The sequence below is a fragment of the Lipophrys pholis genome (genome assembly GCF_963383615.2).
Source record: "Lipophrys pholis genome assembly, chromosome: 1".
NCBI classification, from domain to species: Eukaryota; Metazoa; Chordata; class Actinopteri; order Blenniiformes; family Blenniidae; genus Lipophrys; species Lipophrys pholis.
In genome coordinates this window covers 47,191,873-47,212,872 of record NC_137635.1, presented here as the reverse complement: position 1 = coordinate 47,212,872, position 21,000 = coordinate 47,191,873, and the positions used below count along the sequence as shown (strand labels likewise).

At 44.3% G+C, this 21,000-nt stretch overlaps 2 protein-coding genes across 3 annotated transcripts; both read left to right on the top strand.

Moving 5' to 3' along the window:
* Positions 1-951: 951 nt before the first annotated feature.
* Positions 952-12,303, top strand: LOC308122609 (mitochondrial inner membrane m-AAA protease component AFG3L2-like). The gene is made up of 17 exons (XM_080484541.1): positions 952-1,163; positions 3,856-3,955; positions 4,041-4,109; positions 4,318-4,484; positions 4,597-4,749; positions 4,931-5,005; positions 5,087-5,211; positions 5,284-5,557; positions 6,738-6,875; positions 6,965-7,118; positions 7,199-7,306; positions 7,377-7,502; positions 7,680-7,790; positions 8,517-8,632; positions 9,350-9,550; positions 9,648-9,842; positions 10,948-12,303. The coding sequence occupies exons 1-17, from the start codon at positions 1,080-1,082 to the stop codon at positions 11,185-11,187; spliced, it is 2,436 nt and encodes an 811-aa protein (XP_080340667.1). The 5' UTR covers positions 952-1,079; the 3' UTR covers positions 11,188-12,303.
* A 1,028-nt stretch (positions 12,304-13,331) lies between these two features.
* On the top strand, positions 13,332-20,178 carry puf60a (poly-U binding splicing factor a). Of its 2 annotated transcripts, XM_080478335.1 has the most exons (12): positions 13,347-13,503; positions 13,986-14,081; positions 14,255-14,369; positions 15,588-15,689; positions 15,768-15,818; positions 15,895-16,056; positions 16,307-16,399; positions 16,478-16,691; positions 16,787-16,977; positions 17,092-17,206; positions 17,851-18,089; positions 19,010-20,177. In XM_080478335.1, exons 4-12 carry the CDS (start codon positions 15,603-15,605, stop codon positions 19,307-19,309), a joined length of 1,452 nt encoding a protein of 483 aa, XP_080334461.1. In that variant the 5' UTR covers positions 13,347-13,503; positions 13,986-14,081; positions 14,255-14,369; positions 15,588-15,602; the 3' UTR covers positions 19,310-20,177. The 2 variants fall into 2 exon arrangements, with proteins under 2 accessions (XP_080334460.1, XP_080334461.1); XM_080478334.1 differs by lacking the exon at positions 14,255-14,369 and having other exon boundaries at positions 13,332-13,503; positions 19,010-20,178.
* Positions 20,179-21,000: the final 822 nt, after the last annotated feature.

Sequence of the window (21,000 nt, the reverse complement as noted above, 5' to 3'; positions counted from 1 at the left end):
TCAAACCGAGTGTCGATTTATTTCCCTCTCAGTGACACCGAACACTGTGAAAACTACAGAATAGAACAGAAGAAAAACAAAATGCTTTTCCGTAGGTCCACAATCAATACACACAAACCATGTTCATCAACCAACTAATAACAATGAAACTATCACGACAAGTCTCTCAGATGTTTTCTTTAAATGGAATAAAATATGTCCTTTGGAATGAATATATATTGCCTTTTTATCCCTATAACATGGTCAGTTGTACTCATAAACGAAATGATTATATTCTTAAATGCATTACAAAAGGGCGCAAGTCTAACGGGTGTATGCTTTCAACATATATAACTCTGGTTTGGACCACTTGCGATAATTAAGGAGCTAAGTTAAGCTAAATTCTATCCTGAAGCATCTTTTCACCACTTCATTAAACTGCCTGCTATACATTTTGTAGAAGCAGTCACACGTGCTGGCATGTGGATGGACAGACTTTGAAAATATAATCTCGACTTTGATTTTCGACGTTTTCTGAAGTGCATGAAGGTTTTGGTTTTTTTAGCCTCCGATTTTTTCTTTTTTCTTCAGTGGCCCTAAAACTCTTCCGTACTCTAATACTCTTCCGTAGATAAACAAATAAATAATCAGGGTTTGTAAAATGTTTTTACCTAACAGTCGCTCCTCAGAACAGAAGCATAACTGACCACAAGGTGGCACTGTTGCACACTGTCAGGCCACAATATCCTTCTAACACATAAAAGCAGAGCTTCACTGCAATTTTATTCGTCATTTATTATTATTATTATTATTATTATTATTATTATTATTATTATTATTATTATTATTATTATTATTATTATTATTATTATTATTATTATTATTATTATTATTATAGCTTGGAGCCCCTGTAGCGGCCCACTTGTCCCCAGTCGGGGGCGCTCTCAGCACAAACAGATCTCGGTTAGTCCAGACGAAGAAGCCAGCAGAGATGGCGGCTCGGTACGGTTACGGAATACCAGCAGCTTTCTGTAGTCGCGTGTAGTTTCGTCCACGCCGCTACTCGTCGCTCCGTGTCGGACTGTATCTACGGGGGGAGGATGGCTCACAAATATCTGCGGCTGTCCGCGGGCTGCCGGAGCCTGTTCCGGTTGCTGCTGCCCTCCGGAGCTCCCAGCAGGCTGGTGAGTGGAGGACGGCGTGCTAACATGCTAACCTTGACTGCCCGCACAGGTACTGCGAGGTGAGGTTACCTCACTGCCCCGCAGGCTGGACAACGCTGCCCCGAAGGCTGAGCAGAGGCCTTGTGCCATCTGCTTATCTATGCTTTATCATCCTATATATAATGTAACCGGTAAACAAACCAGAGCAGGACGCGTGGTCAACAGGTCTGTTGTTACGACACAGACCGTGTCCGTGTCTTATGTGACACTTGCATCAAGAATCTAGCGGTGATGTAAACCGTCATCGTCAGGGGGAGAGAGAGAAAATGAACTCTTGAGGGACATCGGGATTCAAGGTGGCTTTTCAGAGCTGTTATCAAAACAAAGCGCAAATCTTGTCACTGCAGAAACTGACCTGTGACTCTCCAGGAAGACAGTCACGCTGATGTTTACATCATCATATGAGAAATCTGCCCCTGGTTTTTGTAAACATTGTTTTAATTCAGGGGTTTCAAACATAATACATATGTGAGGCTCCATTCCACAGCCACCAAACCATCAAGCAAATTGCAAAAATTTCATTTTTTAAACACAATTCTAAAGATTGGCTGATAATGCAGTACTCAGACCTGAGCTGACGTATCATTGATGCTGCCATGAAAGATAGTGAATTTGCATTATCCTCAAAGTCATGTTGTCAAGGTCAATTTGTAAAAACCGGCACAATGCAACAGTGTGTGCGTGTGTGTATACAGCTCTGGAAAACATCAATAGACAACTGCAAAATTTTCAGTTTTTCTGATTTTACTACTTATAGGTATGTGTTTGAGTAAAATAAACATTTTTGTTTCATTCTATGAACTACTGACAACATTTCTCCAAAATTCCCTTTAAAAATTTAGAGCCTTTATTTGCAGAAAATGACAAATGGTCAAAATAACAAAAAAGATGCAATGTTTTCAGACCTCAAATAATGCAAAGAAAACAATATCATATTCATTTTAAAACAACACAATACTAATGTTTTAACTTAGGAAGAGTTCAGAAATCAATATTTGGTGGAATAACCCTGCTTTTTAATCACAGCTGTCATGCATCTTGGCATGCTCTCCACCAGTCTTTCACATTGTTCTTGGGTGACTTTATTCCACTCCTGGCGCAAGAATTAGAGTACCTCAGCTTTGTTTGATGGCTTGTGAACATCTATCTTCCTCTTGATCACATTCCAGAGATTTTCAATGGGGTCCAGGTCTGGAGATTGGGCTGGCCATGACAGGGTCTTGATCTGGTGGTCCTTCATCCACACCTTGATTGAGCTAGCTGTGTGGCATGGAGCATTGTGCTGCTGGAAAAACCAATCCTCAGAGTTGGGGAACATTGTCAGAGCAGAATGAAGCAAGTTTTCTTCCAAGATAACTTTCTATGTGGCTTGATTCATGCGTCCTTCGCAAAGACGAATCTGCCCAATTCCAGCCTTGCTGAAGCACCCCCGGTTTCTCACCGAGCCTCCGCCAGAAAAGGCAAGGAAGCATGAACAAACTGCAATCCACATGCAAAACGCACTCCAACTTGCCATGTTTGGAAAAATAAACATTTCACGTCAGCTTGATGAAAGCTACAGAATAGGGATCCGAAAGCACAATCCTAAAATGTATGTACAAAAAATAGAACACTATAATCTGACCCAGCATGGACTAATAGTTATTATTGTTGTTGTTGTTGTATAAAATGTATGTACCAAAAATAGAACAGTACATGACATTAAAATGTTGCTTTTGTTGTTTTAATTTATGTAAATACACTGGTGGGATTTCTCGATATGTGTTTGCTTGCTTTTTGATAAATGTCTATTTTGAAGTTATAGCCCCCCCTGGAGAAAACTCCACCAGCCGCCACTGGTGTGTATATATATATATATATATATATATATATGTGTCACTGTATTTTACACCAGAAGGTTGCATTAGAATTGACATTGTAGTAATTTTTTACAGTAATTGTTTGGTTGGGTGTAAATGAAGACATTTTTCTCACATATAATGTAATCTGCACCACAACAAAGACAAACTTTAAAGTTCAAAATTAGAAGGTCATTACAGATCACTGAAGGAGCAATTATTCTCTGAGAAAATGAAGAATTTAAACACAGCTGCATAGCTAAACACACTTGGAACAAGTAAAGAAAAAGAACATAAACATCCTTCAAAGCCTCAGTGAAAGGGATTTATGTTATTGTGTTGAAAGGATTCTTCTAAATACTCTTTCTCATCTCATCTCCGCTGCCCCAATCCCGATAATTTAAGAATGGGTCATTTTCCTAAAGATCAGATTGGCCAGGAGGTGGAACTGTTACGCTGACTGTGATCGTATCCAGAACGTATCCTGCTCGGGAGCAGGTTAGACATTCAGAGCAAGTTGCCGGGGTGATTTGTCTCGGTGAGATGAGAAGTCATAGTACAGAAAGTTATCTCAATAAGAGAAAATCCAGCGTTGCAGTATAGGCCCCTGGTGGAGACTGACACCTTTCCTGTTTGTGTGCATCACACTTTTCAAACTTACAGATCTGATCTGTGTCATATCTTTGTGCGTTCATCAACTTAAATAATTTCCACACCAATATGGTCACATACCTGGAGTATACGTTTTGCTTTTAAATCATGAGTCAACACTGAGACTGATCTAATAATGAGATGAAATCTTGTGTTCTGCTCAGATGGTGTCTTCAGCCTCCATGACGCAGGTGGAGTGTGGGCGGAGTCTGCTGAGTGACCTGTTGGGAGCCTACAGGACCCTGAGCTCCAGACCACCGAAAGGTACTGTGCTTGTGATAGTTAAGATAAATATGATGTTCTTGCTTGTGTGTTTTGCTTAAAGACATGTTTTTTTTCCTTCCTTCAGGCTTTGAGAAATATTTTCCAGACAGTGAGAAAACTCCCCAAAACACAGACGCTGAACCTGCAGCCAAAGGTGAAAATCTGTTTAATTGATGTACTCATATCTACAGATTTCCAAAGACTGACATACTCTGATGTCTAGTTTTGCACTTTGCTTGTCACTTCATATTACATTTGATAACTTAAAGATACTCAAAGAGGTCATCACAAACACAAAGCTTATACTATTTGCTAATTGGATCCAAACAGAGTTTCTGATTAATTTTCTGTTCTTCTGTCAGAACCCAAACCTGCTAATGCCCAGAGAGCATCTGGGAGGCCTGCAGGTGAAGGAGGAGGTGGAGGAGCAGGGGGAGGGGGGTCAGGAGGAGGAGGAGGAGGAGGAGGAGGAGGAGGGAAACGAGGAGGTCGGAAGAATGAATCACATTGGTCCAGCCGTTTGCAGAAGGTCGGTGCTGGTGAAAAGCTCAGTAGTTCTCTGTTATTTGTGAATCTGGCACTTTGTGGTGTATTCGATGTCAGCATATATATATATATATATATTTTTTTTATATTTCCAGGGGGAGATTCCCTGGGACGATAAGGAGTTTAAAATGAGCTTGATCGGTGCCGTTGCGCTCTGGACCGCTGTCACCTACTATTACTTCCTCAGAGATGGAGGACGAGAGGTTACCTGGAAGGATTTTGTCAACAACTACCTGTCCAAAGGAGTGGTGAGGACAACACCTGCAATCTGTGAAAATGTCTTTTGACAATAAAGAGAGTCAATTATCACATTTCAAAAGACAGAAGCAGGATAGTTTTGTTTTCTTCTGACATTAAGTAAAAATAATGAACTAATAGAACGTGATCGATAAGTTTAGGTCCCACTGTTGTGGTGTGTTTGTCCATCAGGTGGAGAGGTTGGAAGTGGTCAACAAGCGTTATGTAAAGGTGGTATTCTCCCACGGAGTGACGCCAGTAGACAGGGTGAGTTGCACCGTTCTTGATAACCACTTGCTTTCAGTTCCCGGTAAATCCTGATGGATCGTTTTTGTGTCTGTCTCGCAGCAATACGTGTGGTTCAACATTGGCAGCGTGGACACGTTTGAGAGGAATCTGGAGACGGCTCAATATGAGCTGGGCATCGAAGGAGAGAACCGGCTGCCGGTGGTTTATTCCACTGAGAGCGACGGGTGAGGATCGCCAATCAACAACACTGATTCACCAAAACTTGATTGGTAATCTGGCGTTTTGTTTTTTTCCAGCACATTCCTACTGAGCATGCTCCCGACGGTGCTCATCATTGGCTTCCTGCTGTTCATGCTGCGGCGGGGAACAACGGGGACTGGGCGTCCCGGGAGGGGCATTGGGGGGCTCTTCAGCGTCAGCGAGACCACAGCCAAGATTCTCAAAGACGAGATTGATGTGAAGTTTAAAGACGTGGCAGGCTGCGAGGAGGCCAAGCTGGAGATCATGGAGTTTGTCAACTTTTTGAAGAACCCCAAGCAATACCAAGACCTGGGGGCCAAAATACCAAAGGTGAGCATCGGGAAGAGTGAGAGATGGGATTTCCCAGTTAATCTGGTACTAAAATCCCTAAAGTAAGGATAAACCCAAGAATTCCCCTACAAACACAAAAAGATCCCACAATTCCCCTCAATATGAGGAAAAATACTCCCGAGGTCAGTTTAGAGGTAAATTCAAGGTAAAATCCCTCAGGTGAGTCTTATCTTTGCTTAAGCTGGAAATCACAAACTTTGTCAACTTCTTCATGAACCTAAACAATACCAGGACCTTGGTCCATAGTCCCACTAAGTCAGGAGTGTCAAACGTATGGCCTGCAGGCTAGAACCGGCCGGCGAAATCAAATTTTCCAACTATGAGAAATCCTGGCATTAACTGCAATGTATTCATTTGACCACCAGGGGCACACTTTAGTTTGTTTTATGTGTTTTATCAGTTCAGGTAATCAGGATTACTACACAGACGTAGAAATGTGTTGACATCACGACATTTATTTCTAGACCTTGACCAGTTATTCGGATCATAATATGAACTAGTCAACTATAGTTTTTTGAGTTTGAGCAACATCTGGCCAAATGTTTTCTGCCTTTAAAGATGTAAATAGTTTGATAAAAATCCACTGTGATCCGTAAGCTATAAAGCACATGGTGAACTGAGGCAGAACATTGTTGAAATTGCAGTTCTCTTATTTCAATTTCACGTTTCTCATGTGTTGTACAAGGATAGTTTAATAAATGTGAACTTTGTAATAATATATTAATACTTTTCTGCACTAAAACGAAGACAGAGATTTAGAGTTCAAGTTATTTACAAATCATTATACTATTATTATGCTATCATTTACTAGTCCGGGCCACTTGAGATGAAATTGCGCTGCATGTGGCCCCTGAAGAAAATACATTTTGAGAGCCCTGACCTTAGTGGATCCAAGGGCCAAGTCTCCACAGATGGGTGGGTGCCAGGAACCTCACTGAGGGAAAAGACTCCCAAAAAGAAGTAGGTAGGATTATCGTCAAGGTAAATTACAGCCAGAATTCCTCTGCTGAGGGTGCTTCAACAATAACCTTGAAGGTACGGCGTTGCTTCCTTAAAGGACCGAGATTGCCTCGCGTTATGAGGTTGCAGTTCTGTGTTTTTATGTCCTTTATGTATTTGGTGTGTATTTTATGTTGATGGGTGTTTGTTTCATGTGTAGGGAGCCATCTTGACGGGCCCTCCTGGAACCGGGAAAACTCTTCTGGCCAAAGCGACGGCGGGCGAGGCCAACGTACCTTTCATCACCGTCAACGGCTCCGAGTTTCTGGAGATGTTTGTGGGCGTCGGTCCTGCCAGGGTGGGGAAAGATAAATGACTTGATTCGGTTGGCACGTTGAAGAACACGGTCACAGTCGTCAGTGATGCTGACATCATTTTCCTGTGCAGGTGAGAGATCTGTTCGTGATGGCGAGGAAGAACGCACCCTGCATTCTCTTCATTGACGAGATTGATGCCGTCGGGCGAAAGCGAGGGCGTGGGAACTTTGGAGGGCAGAGCGAGCAGGAGAACACGCTGAACCAGCTGCTGGTGGAGATGGACGGTGGGTTCACGACACCCTGGAGGTCATACTGGGGGTTCGAACACAGAGGAGGGAAATCCTCACTCTTCTTTGTCCTTCAGGCTTCAACACCGCCACCAATGTCGTGGTTCTGGCAGGAACCAACAGACCAGACATCCTGGACCCTGCGCTGATGAGACCCGGACGCTTCGACAGGCAGATTTACATCGGTAACTTTGGTTTTTGTTTAGTTTTTCCTTAACGAAAGTTCAACTCAAACACAAACGTTCCTCCTTTCAGGTCCTCCAGATATCAAAGGACGAGCATCCATCTTTAAAGTCCATCTGCGTCCTCTGAAGCTCCAGACGGACTTGGACAAAGATGCTCTGGCCAGGAAGATGGCTGCACTGACACCTGGTTTCTCAGGTAAAATGTTGTTAATGTGATTGATATTTCCAGGCTCCAGTTGCACCAGAACCTGCATCTACTCTTGGAACTTTTTTATGGTTTTTATGGTACACACACGAAAAACAACATTGTTCCCCCATCAGTGATGACCGGGATCTCTGAGACTGAGCGTTTGTTCTGCTCTATGCCCGTCAGGTGCCGACATCGCCAACGTCTGTAACGAGGCCGCTCTGATCGCCGCTCGCCACCTGTCAGACGCCATCAACCACAAACACTTTGAGCAGGCCATCGAGAGAGTCATCGGAGGTTAGAAACACAAACAAGGAGCAAGACCCGGCTGCCATTTCAACAGCTGAGCATTAAATAATGTCGCTCTCTTGTTATACACTGAGGAAGACATAACGTCTCTGCTGTTTCCTCAGTCCATCAGTCTCATCATTATATTTTAATAACTCCGGCGATTCAAACTTCACGAACAAACGTGACAAAATAACTAATTTCAATTTGTGGTAAATCAGGCCCGCTAATTCTCATGTAGCAAGAAATAAACTCAAGCTGTCAACTGTAAGATATCACTCATTTTAGATTTCCTGAAATATTTCTCATGAAAAGATTTACTTTATATTTTCTATGGATGCCAACAGACATTATAAAGTGTTACCAGAATCAGGTCGTTTAGTATTTTTTACTCTGAATATGGAAATGAGTTCAGCAGGTTTTCGTATGTTCCTGTAATGGAAACATTACGCACACATATGGCACCTTGAAAAAAAACACTAAAGGAAGTCGAATAAAACTCGAGTCAATGAGTATTGTATAGAAACTTTAACCATGTGACAGGTCAAATGAATGAAGACGTTGTAGATCTTAAATAAAAAATGGTGTTAATAGCATGCTGCCGATACACTGGAAGAGATTGATTGCAAGTATTCTTCTCCACCATGATAACCAAGAACACTTGCAGCCAGAGGCTGAAGTTTTCCATCGAACCTTGTGAAGGCCCGTGACATGTTTGTCTGGACTGTGTTGAAGGTTTGGAGAAGAAGACTCAGGTCCTGCAGCCTGATGAGAAGAAGACGGTGGCGTTTCATGAGGCCGGTCACGCTGTTGCTGGATGGTTCTTGGAACACGCCGACCCTCTGCTAAAGGTTTGGTGTCTTGTTACAGTGAAACGCATGATAACGCGAGAGACGCACGGTATTGAAAATGTGCCAATATGTTCAATACAAAATGTCGCCGATATAATCCGGAGTTGACAGACGCGTCAAACTTGCGTGTCCACAACATCCATTGCATGTTGGTTGCGGTGTGTTTCGAGCTGTTGCGGCGCGGCTCCACAGGCCAACGTTATGCAAATGAGGTGCAGGGAGCGGGGGTCCCGACGCGTCGCGAAACCTCCGTAAAACGTGTAAACTTGCCGTAGTGGAACCAAAACGAGGACTGATTCAGCTTCACAGCTTATATCTCTCGTCAAATGTTTTCAGAAATACCTTTCGCTGAATTGTTTAAGTAAAAATGAAATAAAGGACGTTTGTGACCGAGCTGCCATGTTGGTTTGGTTTGAATTCTAGGAACAGACGGCAGGTGCAGCCCGTAACTCCGAGCTGTGCTACATGCTAAAGAGTTTTGGGTCTCACACACCAGCAACGCATGTTTAAAGTAGAACTGATACACTCAGTCGCAGTGAGCTGGAGTGTGTGTGAGCCGCAGACGGCGAGCTCGGCATATGACCGTCTGCGTTTCAGGCCCATTTTTAAAAAACTAAATTTGGGGGGGGGGGGTGTTTTTAACCATGTTGTGCCGATATCATGCATCCCTCGACAACACACCTGTGATGTTGATGTGTGACGGTGTTTCCTGTGCAGGTGTCCATCATCCCCCGCGGGAAAGGTCTGGGTTACGCCCAGTACCTCCCCAAAGAGCAGTACCTTTACACCAAAGAGCAGCTGCTGGACCGGATGTGCATGACTCTGGGAGGCCGCGTCTCCGAAGAGATCTTCTTTGGACGGATCACAACAGGAGCTCAGGATGACCTCCGAAAGGTCACTCAGAGCGCTTATGCACAGGTCAGAGGTCATACCATGGCTCTGAGTGTTTCGGTGGGTCCCACATGAGGAATAAAGACTGGTTTGTCTTGATTGCGGTCTCTGTGCGCTCCCACAGATCGTTCAGTTTGGGATGAACGCGAAGGTCGGCCAGGTGTCCTTCGACCTGCCGCGGCAGGGTGAGATGGTTCTGGAGAAACCGTACAGCGAGGCCACGGCTCGTCTGATCGATACCGAGGTCAGGGTTCTGATCGGCGAGGCGTACCAGAGAACACTGCAGCTGCTGAACCAGAAAAAGGCCGAGGTGGAGAAGGTATAGTGCCCCTGGGCTGTGCTCACAAACCCACAGATATAGAGGAGACGATTCTGGGTCATAACAAATCATTTTAGATTACATCACAGGTCTGCAACCTTTTTCATCAAAAGAGCCGTTTATAACGTTTTTCACCGAATGGGGCTGCAACTAACGATTATATTGATAATCGATTAATCGGTCTATTATTTTTTTGATTAATCGATGAATCTGATTAAAAAAACTAAAATCATCTCGTATTGTAGGACCAGTTTATATTGAACGAACCAAACACCAAATATGTTATGGTTATTTAAAAGAACATAAGTAAACATATATATATATATATATATATATATATATATATATATATATATATATATATATATATATATATATATACATACATGTTGCCAACAATTTTAATAATCAAATTTTATCGATTCCTTGTTGCAGCCGGAAAACAAAAATTTGTCTTGAGCTGCAGGACGTGCTAATTATGTGAGAACTAAAAACAAAGAAATAGCAATAGATACAAAAACTGAGGTTGTATTCATAAAGTATCACAGGTTCAATTTGGTTATGTTTTATTAGGGACCCAGCAGAAAGACCGAGGCTTCCAAAGGAGTACATACAATAGGGTCGAGGCCAGGACCCTGTTGTATTTCGTGCGTTTCTTCTTATTTTTTCTTTCACTCCTGAATATTCGGCTATTTGCCCAAATTTGACCCACTAAACACGCTCAAAAACGCACCACATTTGGCACGCTCATCAAGACTGCCTATAGAATTAAGGACATGTAAAAATGATGTCCTTAATTCTATTTTCAGGTAGATAACAATTAGAGCCAGAGGCCCAGATTGGGCCGACCCAGACGGAGTTTGCCTTTTCAAGCACACCAATAACAGTAATAAAAAACAAATACAACTATGAGACACTACTTTAGGCATTTTATATACCTTTGCTATTTTAGAAGCTTTAGCTATTTTAGCTATTTAAGTGGCTCTGCATTTCCTCAGTTAAAACAGTTTTAGCTGATTAAGCACAAAAAAAAAAAACTTCACAAGCCAATTCAATCATTTCAGTTTGCCCATTTTTCCTGTATTGCTCCTCTGGTGTCACTTAGGTGGCGGAGCGCCTGCTGGATAAGGAGGTTCTGGATAAGAACGACATGGTGGAGCTGCTGGGCAAACGCCCGTTTGCCGAGAAGTCGACATACGAGGAGTTTGTGGAGGGAACCGGAGGCATGGACGAGGACACGACGCTGCCGGAGGGCCTGAAGGACTGGAACCAGGAGAGGAGGGAGAAGGAGGAGAGTCCCGACGAGCAGGTGGCCCGGCAGATCTCTGGAGGAATGCCCTTTTAGATCTCAGTCACTCTGAAGTAACCACGCCGTGCACCACCTTTGAATTGAATTCTGCACAAGGCAACCAGCTTTCACCACAATGTCCTACGTGTCCGTTTGGATGCTGAGTTCTGCCCTCAGTGTCAGTTAGAACAGCTGCCTCATGCCGAGGACATTGTTCTCATCAAGTTCTACAAACGTCCTTCTCGTATTTACAAGGTCAAAAACCTGAGAGCTCTGCATGGCTTCCATGTTCTGAACTGCAGATGCAGAAGAAAAGCAGTTGTAGAACATTTGTGGGTCTACTTAGGAGCCATTCTCTCTCCTATCGCAGCATTTTCACCATAAACTTCATCCGATTCGTTCATTCAATACCTCAAGAACAAATCGCAAACTTCTGGATTATAAAGTTCCTACAGAACTGTTGGTGTCTGGTTCTGCTGCAGGTTTCTGACGCAGTGGAAGCTGTAAGAACCCTACGACTGCTTTCTAGGATTCTATTTTTAGAAGTGATTGTTCTGTTGATACTTCCTCAAAAGCCTTCTTCACCCAGTGGTCTGCCTCTCGTCAACGATTCCACCGTCCGCTGCAGGAATGTTCTCGGTGTCAGACTGAAACAGTGGAGAACTTCCCTATGTCTGCTACTTCATCTTTTTACAGGGTTCTTCAAGCGTGATCCGGAGAATGAGAAGACTGTTTCTGTGGATGCAGAAGTGCTTGGAGGTTGTGTCTATGGTGCAGCTGGTTGTTTCCAGCTGAACGTAGCGCGTTCAGCAGCGCAGAGTTTATTCCAACATTTGAAACCTTCTGCAAATAATCAATCAGCTTTTTGTGTTAAGTACAGGTATTGCTCACTTCTGGTGCCTCATGAAATCATCTGCGGTACCCATGACAACTGTGCTATAAAGTGTCAGCACCTGAAGCGGCTCTAACATGATACAAAGAATTTTCTGATCAGACATGGATTATTTATTGATCAGTCATGACTAGCATGCTGTATAATGTGCAGCTGGGCCTCCGCTCTCGTTGTAAACATGTAATATGCTGTGAAATAATATCAAAAAAACATGTAAATGTGTGTTCTGTTTAATGATTCAGGTGTTTTAATAAAGTCAAAAGAAGCTGTCTGTTTAATTGAAGTTATGTCGGGATAATTTTCTCATCACGACCAAGATAGACATCATCCATTAGGGTCACTAGTTAACCTCACATGCATGTCTTCAGACTGTGGACGGAAACCCGTGCACACACATGGAGAACATGCAAACCCCACACAGAAAGGCCCCATGACAGTGTGGACATTATGGAGGACTAAAAATATTTTTGGGTCCACACAGATAATAAACTGGACTTGGTGAAGAACACTGAGGGTCTTCACAAGAAGGGCCAAAGTGGCCTTTTTTTTTTTTTAAGAGGCTGAGGTCCTTCAACACCTGCTGCACTATGCTGAAGGTCTTCCACGAGTCTGGTGGCGAGCGCTATCCTTAGGCTGTTGTATGCTGGGGCACCAGGTTGAGAGTGGCTAACACCAACAGGCTCAACAAACTCATTAGAACGTCTGGTGACGTGGTGAGTCTCACCGCCTCCGTGATTTCCTGCTCAGCAGCAGAAAACCCCTTCAGCAACAGACTCATTCCACCAAAGTGCACAACAGAGGGCCACAGGAGATCCTTCATTCCTGTGGCAATAAGACTGTAACCTTGTAAATAGTAATAACACATTATATTTCTCACTAACTTACAAAACACATGTTACAAAATCATTTAAAAATAAGTGAAAAACATTTTTAGCAGTAAAGCAACAAGACATTCAGGCAATTGCAGTAGAGATGGTGTTAAGCGAATAGTGTGTGTTGTGTTGCTTGTTAAGCTCGCTCTGCTCTTCTACACCATCACTGCTGAGCTTAACTTTGTATATATGAACAGTCAGATTAATATTACTTATTTAACTTTACGTTTCATTCTGTGTGGAGCTATGTCAAGAATTTCCCCCAGAGGATAATAAAGTGATTCTAATTATTTTAAGGCAAAAGGGACGAGGAGTGTTAGATTTTAATCATAAAATGTAGACTGTAGATAAAATAGACACGAACATAATTGAGAATCGACATTAATAAACTGCTCCATAGAGAATAAACGAAATGTTTACATTTCTTTTGTTTTGACATTCCTGTGGAAGGAAGTGACGTCGGTGGTGTTCTTGATGCTGGGACTGAGAACCGACATCTCCGATACAAATATCAGAATTTAAAAAAAGCTTATTTATCTTTCATAGCGACCCGCAGAGCCCAGCCGGAGACTCGGGGAGCTGAGCTGTATGGCGGCGGCCGTCACTGCGGTACGACCCTCGAAAGAAACATGCTAAGCTAACGGAGCAAGGAGAAGTCACTGGTGTTTCGGATGAACCTGATACCCTGGTAACTGGTGACCGACTTCCTTTAGCATCTCTTGTTGCCGGGAGTAACAGAAGGTGTTAAAAACTTGGGAGGAATTCGGAGCTTTTCTGGCGAACGCCGTTTATCCGCATTTACATTAAGGTTCAAACGAAATCCTGCCGAGTTGTTAACGCCTGTTCCGAGCAGCAACAAGCGAGGCTAAAGTTGTTCGGTCACCGGTCAACATGGGAACCGGTTATTCCGAAACACCGAACAGACGTGTGTATGTAGAATATTTATAGATCTCTGATCCATATCTTAGTAATTATTGATTCTCCCTGATAGTAAATGAATTCATCACAATGTTTTGAATCATGTTGAGCCATAGTAAATATTTTTTCATGTTTCCATCAGAAAGCAGAGGGTGTGTTTGTTTTGCTCACAGGGAGGGCCAGCTCCCATCATGGAGAATGGACCAAGCATCACCAACAAGCTGGGTCTGCCGCCGCTCACCGCCAACCAGCAGGAGGCGCTACAGAAGGTCTCACATTTTTTCACATAGCATCATCAACAAGTATAGGTGCAATTGTATTCCAATGTGTTGATTCAAGTTCGGGTACAACTGTGGGAGACAACAAGCATGTGCTGACGACACTGATGTAATTTCATTTCACGATGCAGGTTAGAGTCTCCCCAATTTGTGTTTCTCAGCAGCTTTTCTCCACCTCAGACACGGTGGCAGCCAGTTGCAGTTCAGATACGGGTGGTCTGCATGCTGTGGGGGTTTTTGGACAAACTGTGAGACCTATCGGATCGAAAGTCTCACAAGGTGATAAAGGACAAAGCTGCCTGTCTTTTCATGTGTGAGGCAAACTTCAACTTATGTTTCAGGAAGGAAATGAGCGAAAGTGGTGTACATCAATTAGCGAAAAAGTGCTGGAACTACTGTAAAAGTCAATGCGTTCAAGCTGCTGGATGTGAGTCGAAACAGAATCATGAAATTTTGTGGAATATCAACGAATTTCGTTATCTGTTTTGACACAGATCAATAGCTTATGAACCTGTAAGCCACTGATTAAGTCTTAAACCTGAGGAAATATATTTAATCCACAGGGTCAAAGCTTCAAACTGATTTATTTCAAAGACTTCTGAATCGTTTAACCCAGAGGTGTCAAACACATTTTAGTTCAGGGGTCACACACAGCCCAATTTCATCTTGACTGGGCTGGACCTGTAAAATAGTCAAATCAAACCTTTAAATTAAAAACTTTAAAGGGTTGTCTATATTTTCACAAAACCAACAGTTATTAGAAAAAAATGACTACAATCTCAACTTAAAGCCAATTTTCATGTAAACTTCTGGTGAAAAATCCAGATAAATGTTCCAAAAAATTCCACCTATCGCTGTTGCATTATGCATATTTTTACAAACTCACCCTGACAGCAGGACATTGAGGCTCGGTTGATAGCTTTCATTGGCAGCATCACAGATATGCCAGCTGGGGTCTCAGTGTTAAGAATTTTGTATAAAAAAAAGTCAATGTTTTCCGTGAAATGATTTGCAAGGGCGTTTCCTGGGCCGCATTGGAGCCTCTTGCGGGCCGGTTTTAGCTCATAAGCCTTATGTTTGACAGCGTTGAATTAACCGTTCGATGAGAAGCAAACTGTGTGATGAATAGAAAATCAACAAGTAAGTAATAAATAAGTATCATTGAAGTCAGAAAGGCATCAGGTTCATAGTAATCTGCCATCACCCGTTTAAGCTGACAATGAGGAAATAAAACTTCTAAAGTCAGTATAATTGATGGATTTCCCTTCCACACATGTAAATTCAACAGTTTTTCACTGGGCTCATCTTTTGCCAGCTATTTTGTTTTTAAGTAGCACATCTAAAACATATTATTGCGCGTGGATTCAGTGATGCTGCTGTGATGAATGTATTCGTCCTCGCTTCGACAACGTTGTGACCTTCTTTCCCCCCATTCAGAAATCCTAACTCTGGTCTGAGACCGCTGCTGAGCTGTGATTGGACATTTTCTTTGTGCAGGCGAAGAAGTACGCGATGGAGCAGAGCATCAGGAGCGTCCTGGTCAAACAGACGATGGCTCAGCAGCAACAGCAGCAGCAGCAGCAGTTCAACAGCTTACAGGTAACACTCGCCTCACGCTCCACACTGAAGCATTCGACTCCTGCTTGACTTCCCGGTTCCGCTCTGTGTGTGTGTCAGATGGCGTCTCTGACGATGGGTCTGGGAGATGCTCTGTCTCCTCTGCAGTCAGTGAGTACGCCACCCGACGCTTCGCCGAGTTGACTCGCTGGCGGTGCGAAGGCTGACACGGTTTTGTGGTGTTCAGGTGGCGGCTCAGCGGCAGAGAGCTCTGGCCATCATGTGCCGGGTCTACGTGGGCTCCATCTACTACGAGCTGGGCGAGGACACCATCCGACAGGCCTTTGCCCCCTTTGGACCGATCAAGAGCATCGACATGTCCTGGGACTCTGTCACAATGAAGCACAAGGTCACTCACACACACACACACACACACACACACACACACACACACACACACACACACACACACACACACACACACACACACACACACACACACACACACACACACACTTTAAATGCTGCAGGACTGAAGACTCAGTAACGTCGACTAAATACTGCCACCCAGTGCACCAGAGTGTAACTACAAGACATTAGGCGTCTCTTCCACCTGCTTCCAGTTTTCTGGGTTTGATTCCTGCCGTTGGTCCCTGCAGGGTTTTGCCTTCGTGGAATATGAGATGCCAGAAGCCGCTCAGCTCGCTCTGGAACAGATGAACTCGGTTGTCCTCGGCGGAAGAAACATCAAAGTGAGTCCACCCTCACACACAGACAGTGCATTTTGTTGACACTCCTTCCTCATCTTGTCCGTCCTCGTCCTCTTGCAGGTTGGGAGGCCCAGTAACATCGGCCAGGCTCAGCCGATCATTGACCAGCTGGCGGAGGAAGCTCGGGCCTTCAACAGGATCTACGTGGCGTCGGTGCACCCGGACCTGTCTGACGACGACATCAAGAGTGTGTTCGAGGCCTTTGGGAGGATCAAGTCCTGCATGTTGGCCCGAGAGCCGACCACAGGGCGGCACAAAAGCTACGGCTTCATCGGTGAGCCCGCTTGATTTGTGGAGTCGGAACGAAACCAGACGCCACCCGTCCAGCGAGTGGAGTGAAAACTAGCTTTGTTGGTTTTGTGTCTCAAGAATACGATAAGCCTCAGTCCTCCCAGGACGCCGTGGCCTCCATGAATCTGTTTGACCTCGGGGGTCAGTACCTGCGAGTGGGGAAGGCCGTGACGCCCCCCATGCCCCTGCTGACACCGACCACGCCTGGAGGGCTTCCCACTGCCGCTGCCGTGGCTGCGGCAGCTGCCACCGCAAAGATCACCGCTCAGGTGGGTCTGAAAGCTCCGCCTGCCCATTGTGAACCCTTGTGACTCAACGTAGTTCACTTTTTCCACTGCCCGTTATTTAAAGCATTAAAAGAAAATTGTCTGGCGGCTGTTCAGGAAGCGGTGGGAGCGTCGGTGCTGGGAGCTCTGGCTGGACCGGCGCTCTTGTCCCAGCAGCTGGGTGGACTTCCTCAGGCCGTCATGGCCGCCCAGGCCCCGGGTGTCATCACAGGTAGGATCACTGTCCAGCTTCAACACACCAAAGCCCTGCCCCACAACACCAAGGACACCCTGCTGTCACCTCGACGATTTCTCATCATTTTTCCTGGTTTTGTTCATTGATTTGCTCTGTTTTGAACATCAGTATTGGAGATCTCATGCTAATCGATCGGGGAACTGTAGAACATAAAGTCTGAATCTCTCGGACTGCGTGCGATGAGTTTGAGGGAAATGTGTTGCGTCGCCGCCGCCATCTCTCAGACATCAGCTCAGCTGCGTACAGGAAGTAGTTTGCATCTCCACTAATAGTTTTTTCTCTTTTATCCTTTGTTTCTCTCTTTGTTTTTCTCTCTTCCTCCCCCCCTCCTCCCCCTTCTCCATCCCTGACATTTGCACCGACAGTGACCTCTTAGCCCCTCCCCTTTTGCTGCACACTGACCAACCCAGTGAAGAGGACTTGTCTTTTGCCCCTCCCCCTTATCATAGCCCCTCATTCCTATTGGCCAGTGAGTCTCGGCTGCTGTGTGATTCGTGGAGTTTCACTCATGTGGTACACTTGCACACACCTCAGAGGGGGGGAGGGAGGGGGAGTCAGCGGGACCGCCTCCGGCCCGGCTCACCCACCTCTCCTTCCGGTTGTGCTCTCATGTATTGTAGGTGTCACCCCAGGTCGCGGCGGGGTGCCCCAGGTGGGGCTGGTCAACCCTGTGCTGTCCACGCCCCTGCAGCAGGCGCTCTCCTTCGGCTCTGAGATGAGGAGGAAAGAGGAGGAGGGGCTTCGACAGGAGGTGCAGAAGGACGGGACCACCGAGCCGCTCAGCCAGCAGGAGCACGTGAGCATCAGCGGCAGCAGCGCCCGGCAGATGGTGATGAGGAAGCTGCTGCGCAAGCAGGAGGTGAGTGGGACTCCCAGTAGGAGGTAGGTGAGACTCTGACCCTGTCTACTCGAGCCAAAACAATCTTTTTTCTCCCCGGCGTTTTCAAAAAAACATTCCGTCCACATGTCACTATGAACACGGCTCAACACGAGACATAAGGGCATGTAGTACATATCCCAGGGGCACTGTGGCTCACCAAACTGCAGATGAAGACACGGAGAACATAGAAATATAGAGGTTGACTCCTGCGCATATACTTCTATATACACTCTGAGTAGGTCTATGTTCCTGTATGCATTTTGGGTGTCCGTTTACACGGCAATGCTACTCGGAGTCACTGAAAATGTTGCTTTTTGAAAACACCTCCCAAGGTGGAACTTTTCGGTCTAGACCAGAATTCATTTCAGGAAAAGTCTGCTGTATTTGGGCGGATGTGAAAGCTCACCCGGACTCTGCTCCGGACCAAAGAGGTTTTCTCTGGTCTGCCAGACAACGTGGGTTAGGTAAATAAGTAAGAGAAAATATCTCATGGGCCGAATTGGAGCAGTGAGGAAGGCACTCATTGATATCTTGCCTGAAGAATATATATCGCGGTTGCCTGTGGATACCCATTAGCCACTGGTCGGCAAAAGGGGCGGGATTTCCATTTTCGGTCCAGACCAGTCAATGAGCCGAGTTTCATGCTTTTCTTCCTCTCTGGTCAGTGTTTGTTTCGGGTGATAGCGCCCCCAGACGAGGAGCTCTTGTAATTGCGTGACGTTGTCCATGCGGTTTGTCCGCTCTCAAAATTCCAGTGTGAAAGCAAACCCAACCAAATGAAGGCAAAGGGTTTTTTCTCTTTATTGACATGAGGAGGGTCCACCTTGGTGGATTTATTGTCAAGGGACATTTCAGCAGGACATACTTGATAACGTACCCATCTCCTCGTGTCTCATCAGTCCACCGTCATGGTCCTGAGGAACATGGTCGGCCCGGACGACATCGACGACGACCTGGAGGGCGAGGTGACGGAGGAATGCGGGAAGTTCGGCCGGGTGAAGCGGGTCATCATCTACCAGGAGCGGCAGGGCGAGGAGGTCGACGCCGACGTCATCGTCAAGATCTTTGTGGAGTTTTCGGAGGCGGTGGAGATGAATCGAGCCATCCAGGCGCTGAACCATCGCTGGTTCGGAGGACGGAAGGTATCGGCCGAGGTTTACGACCAGGCCCGGTTCAACGGCAGCGACCTGTCGGCGTGAACTCCCAGACTCGCTTCCCTATCCACCATTTTTGCGTTTTTAAAACTTTTTAGTTTTCAGAGGAATGTCTACTCTTTTAACTTTCAGTGCAGGATTAAAGGAGCAGTCCACAGTTGTTCCTCCTGCTCCAGTCCGCCGGATCGCAGTTGAACGAAAGCTGTGCTCAGCTGCTTTGGATTCAGTGGAGACCGAAACCAGCAGGTGATAAAGAGACATGCCGCTGTGTGGTGCGTTCCGGGACACGGGACAATGTGCACGGTCCAGAATAATGTTCAGTAGAAACATTTGGATGTTATGAACTGATGTTCCTGAAAGCACCACTCTTGCTCTCTGAACACCGTCGCGGCTTTTCTCCAGGTTTCTGCTGGTGTTTCTGCATTCAGGTGTCCTTCGGGGTTTTGAAGGTTAAAACGCTAAAAACGTGTAAATAAAACTCACTTTTTTTTATAACTTTTGTGTCATTTTTCTGCAGTTTGGTTGGTTGATGAGTCAATTTCACAATGAAAGACAACCACAGAGGTTGCGATGAGATGTCATTGAGGTGTCATTCATGAACTGAATGAAGAACTACTACTGATGTTTTATTTTATTTGTTAATGTTTATATTTTATCAAAAGTTACACTTTAAGTTGTTTTATCTATGGAATAACAGAAATTTGAATATGAAACCATACTTCTGTTGAAATAAGGAAGTCATCTTAATTTAATTTTAATGACAATTATCATATCTATCCTTTAAAAAACCTACAAAAAGCATGAAGTTATGACAGTAGTAGTTAAAAATTTTAAAAATTGATAGGTTATCAGTTTGTGTCTGGCTAAAGTGTAATGCCAGTGTATATTTCTATATTAAAAGATCCACTTGTTCAAACATAAACTTTGATCTAATGTTTGTGTGGAGAAGAACATGAACGTTTTAATTTCAGGTGAATGGTTTAGACTAGAGTTGTTAAAACGGCAGATCTGGAGCCACACGTGACTTCCTCTGTAGTGGCTCCATGAACATTTCTGGATCTTTAATGTAAAGTAAATGAAGGTTTTGTTTTATTTACATTTCTTGCTGATTAAAAAAACAGTCGAATCTCCTGGCTGAAAGCAGTTGAAAAAGTTAAAGCAGCCATGACAGCTGGAATTATTAAAAAATGATAGCTAAATCTCCAAAGATAAAGGAAAAACGGATCAAACTAAATTGAGTAAAATTGCAAGTGCAGCTTTTTTGAGGAAAAGGAAAAGGGGAAAAATATAGAAAGGATAACATTTGTTAGGGGGGGGGGGGTAGAAAAATTAAGAAAAAAAATGGAAAAAGGATAAAAACAAATTAGAAGGGAAAAACAAGGAAAATGGGGAAAAAAAATTGGAAAATAAAAACTGGAAAAAGAAGGGAAAGCAAAGCACAGAAAATGAGAAACTAACTTAAAAGGGGGAAAAATGCTTATATAGCTTTTTCGGGGAAAACTGAAAAAACAGGAAAAAGGAGAAAAAAACTTTTTTAGATATACAGTACTAGCAATTATCCCTTTTAAAATTGTTCTTAATTTTTCTGTTAGGAAACTCATAGCAGTATGAACAGCTAAATAGATAAAGAGTGTCTGGAGCTGAAAAAGATTACCCTAAAATCTAAAAACGTATGTAAAAAAAATTGATTATCCAAATTACACTTATGACGTTGGGTCATGACGTGTGGTCAGTGT

Excerpts from the sequence above, each read along its gene's own strand:
- LOC308122609 (XM_080484541.1), top strand. The coding sequence starts at position 1,080 with ATGGCTCACAAATATCTGCGGCTGTCCGCGGGCTGCCGGAGCCTGTTC. Across the intron at positions 7,307-7,376 it reads CGACAGGCAGATTTACATCG|GTCCTCCAGATATCAAAGGA; the intron begins GTAACTTTGGTT and ends TCCTCCTTTCAG. Across the intron at positions 9,551-9,647 it reads CTCAGAGCGCTTATGCACAG|ATCGTTCAGTTTGGGATGAA; the intron begins GTCAGAGGTCAT and ends GCGCTCCCACAG.
- puf60a (XM_080478334.1), top strand. The coding sequence starts at position 13,483 with ATGGCGGCGGCCGTCACTGCG. Across the intron at positions 13,504-13,985 it reads TGGCGGCGGCCGTCACTGCG|GGAGGGCCAGCTCCCATCAT; the intron begins GTACGACCCTCG and ends TTTTGCTCACAG. Across the intron at positions 15,690-15,767 it reads AGCAGTTCAACAGCTTACAG|ATGGCGTCTCTGACGATGGG; the intron begins GTAACACTCGCC and ends TGTGTGTGTCAG.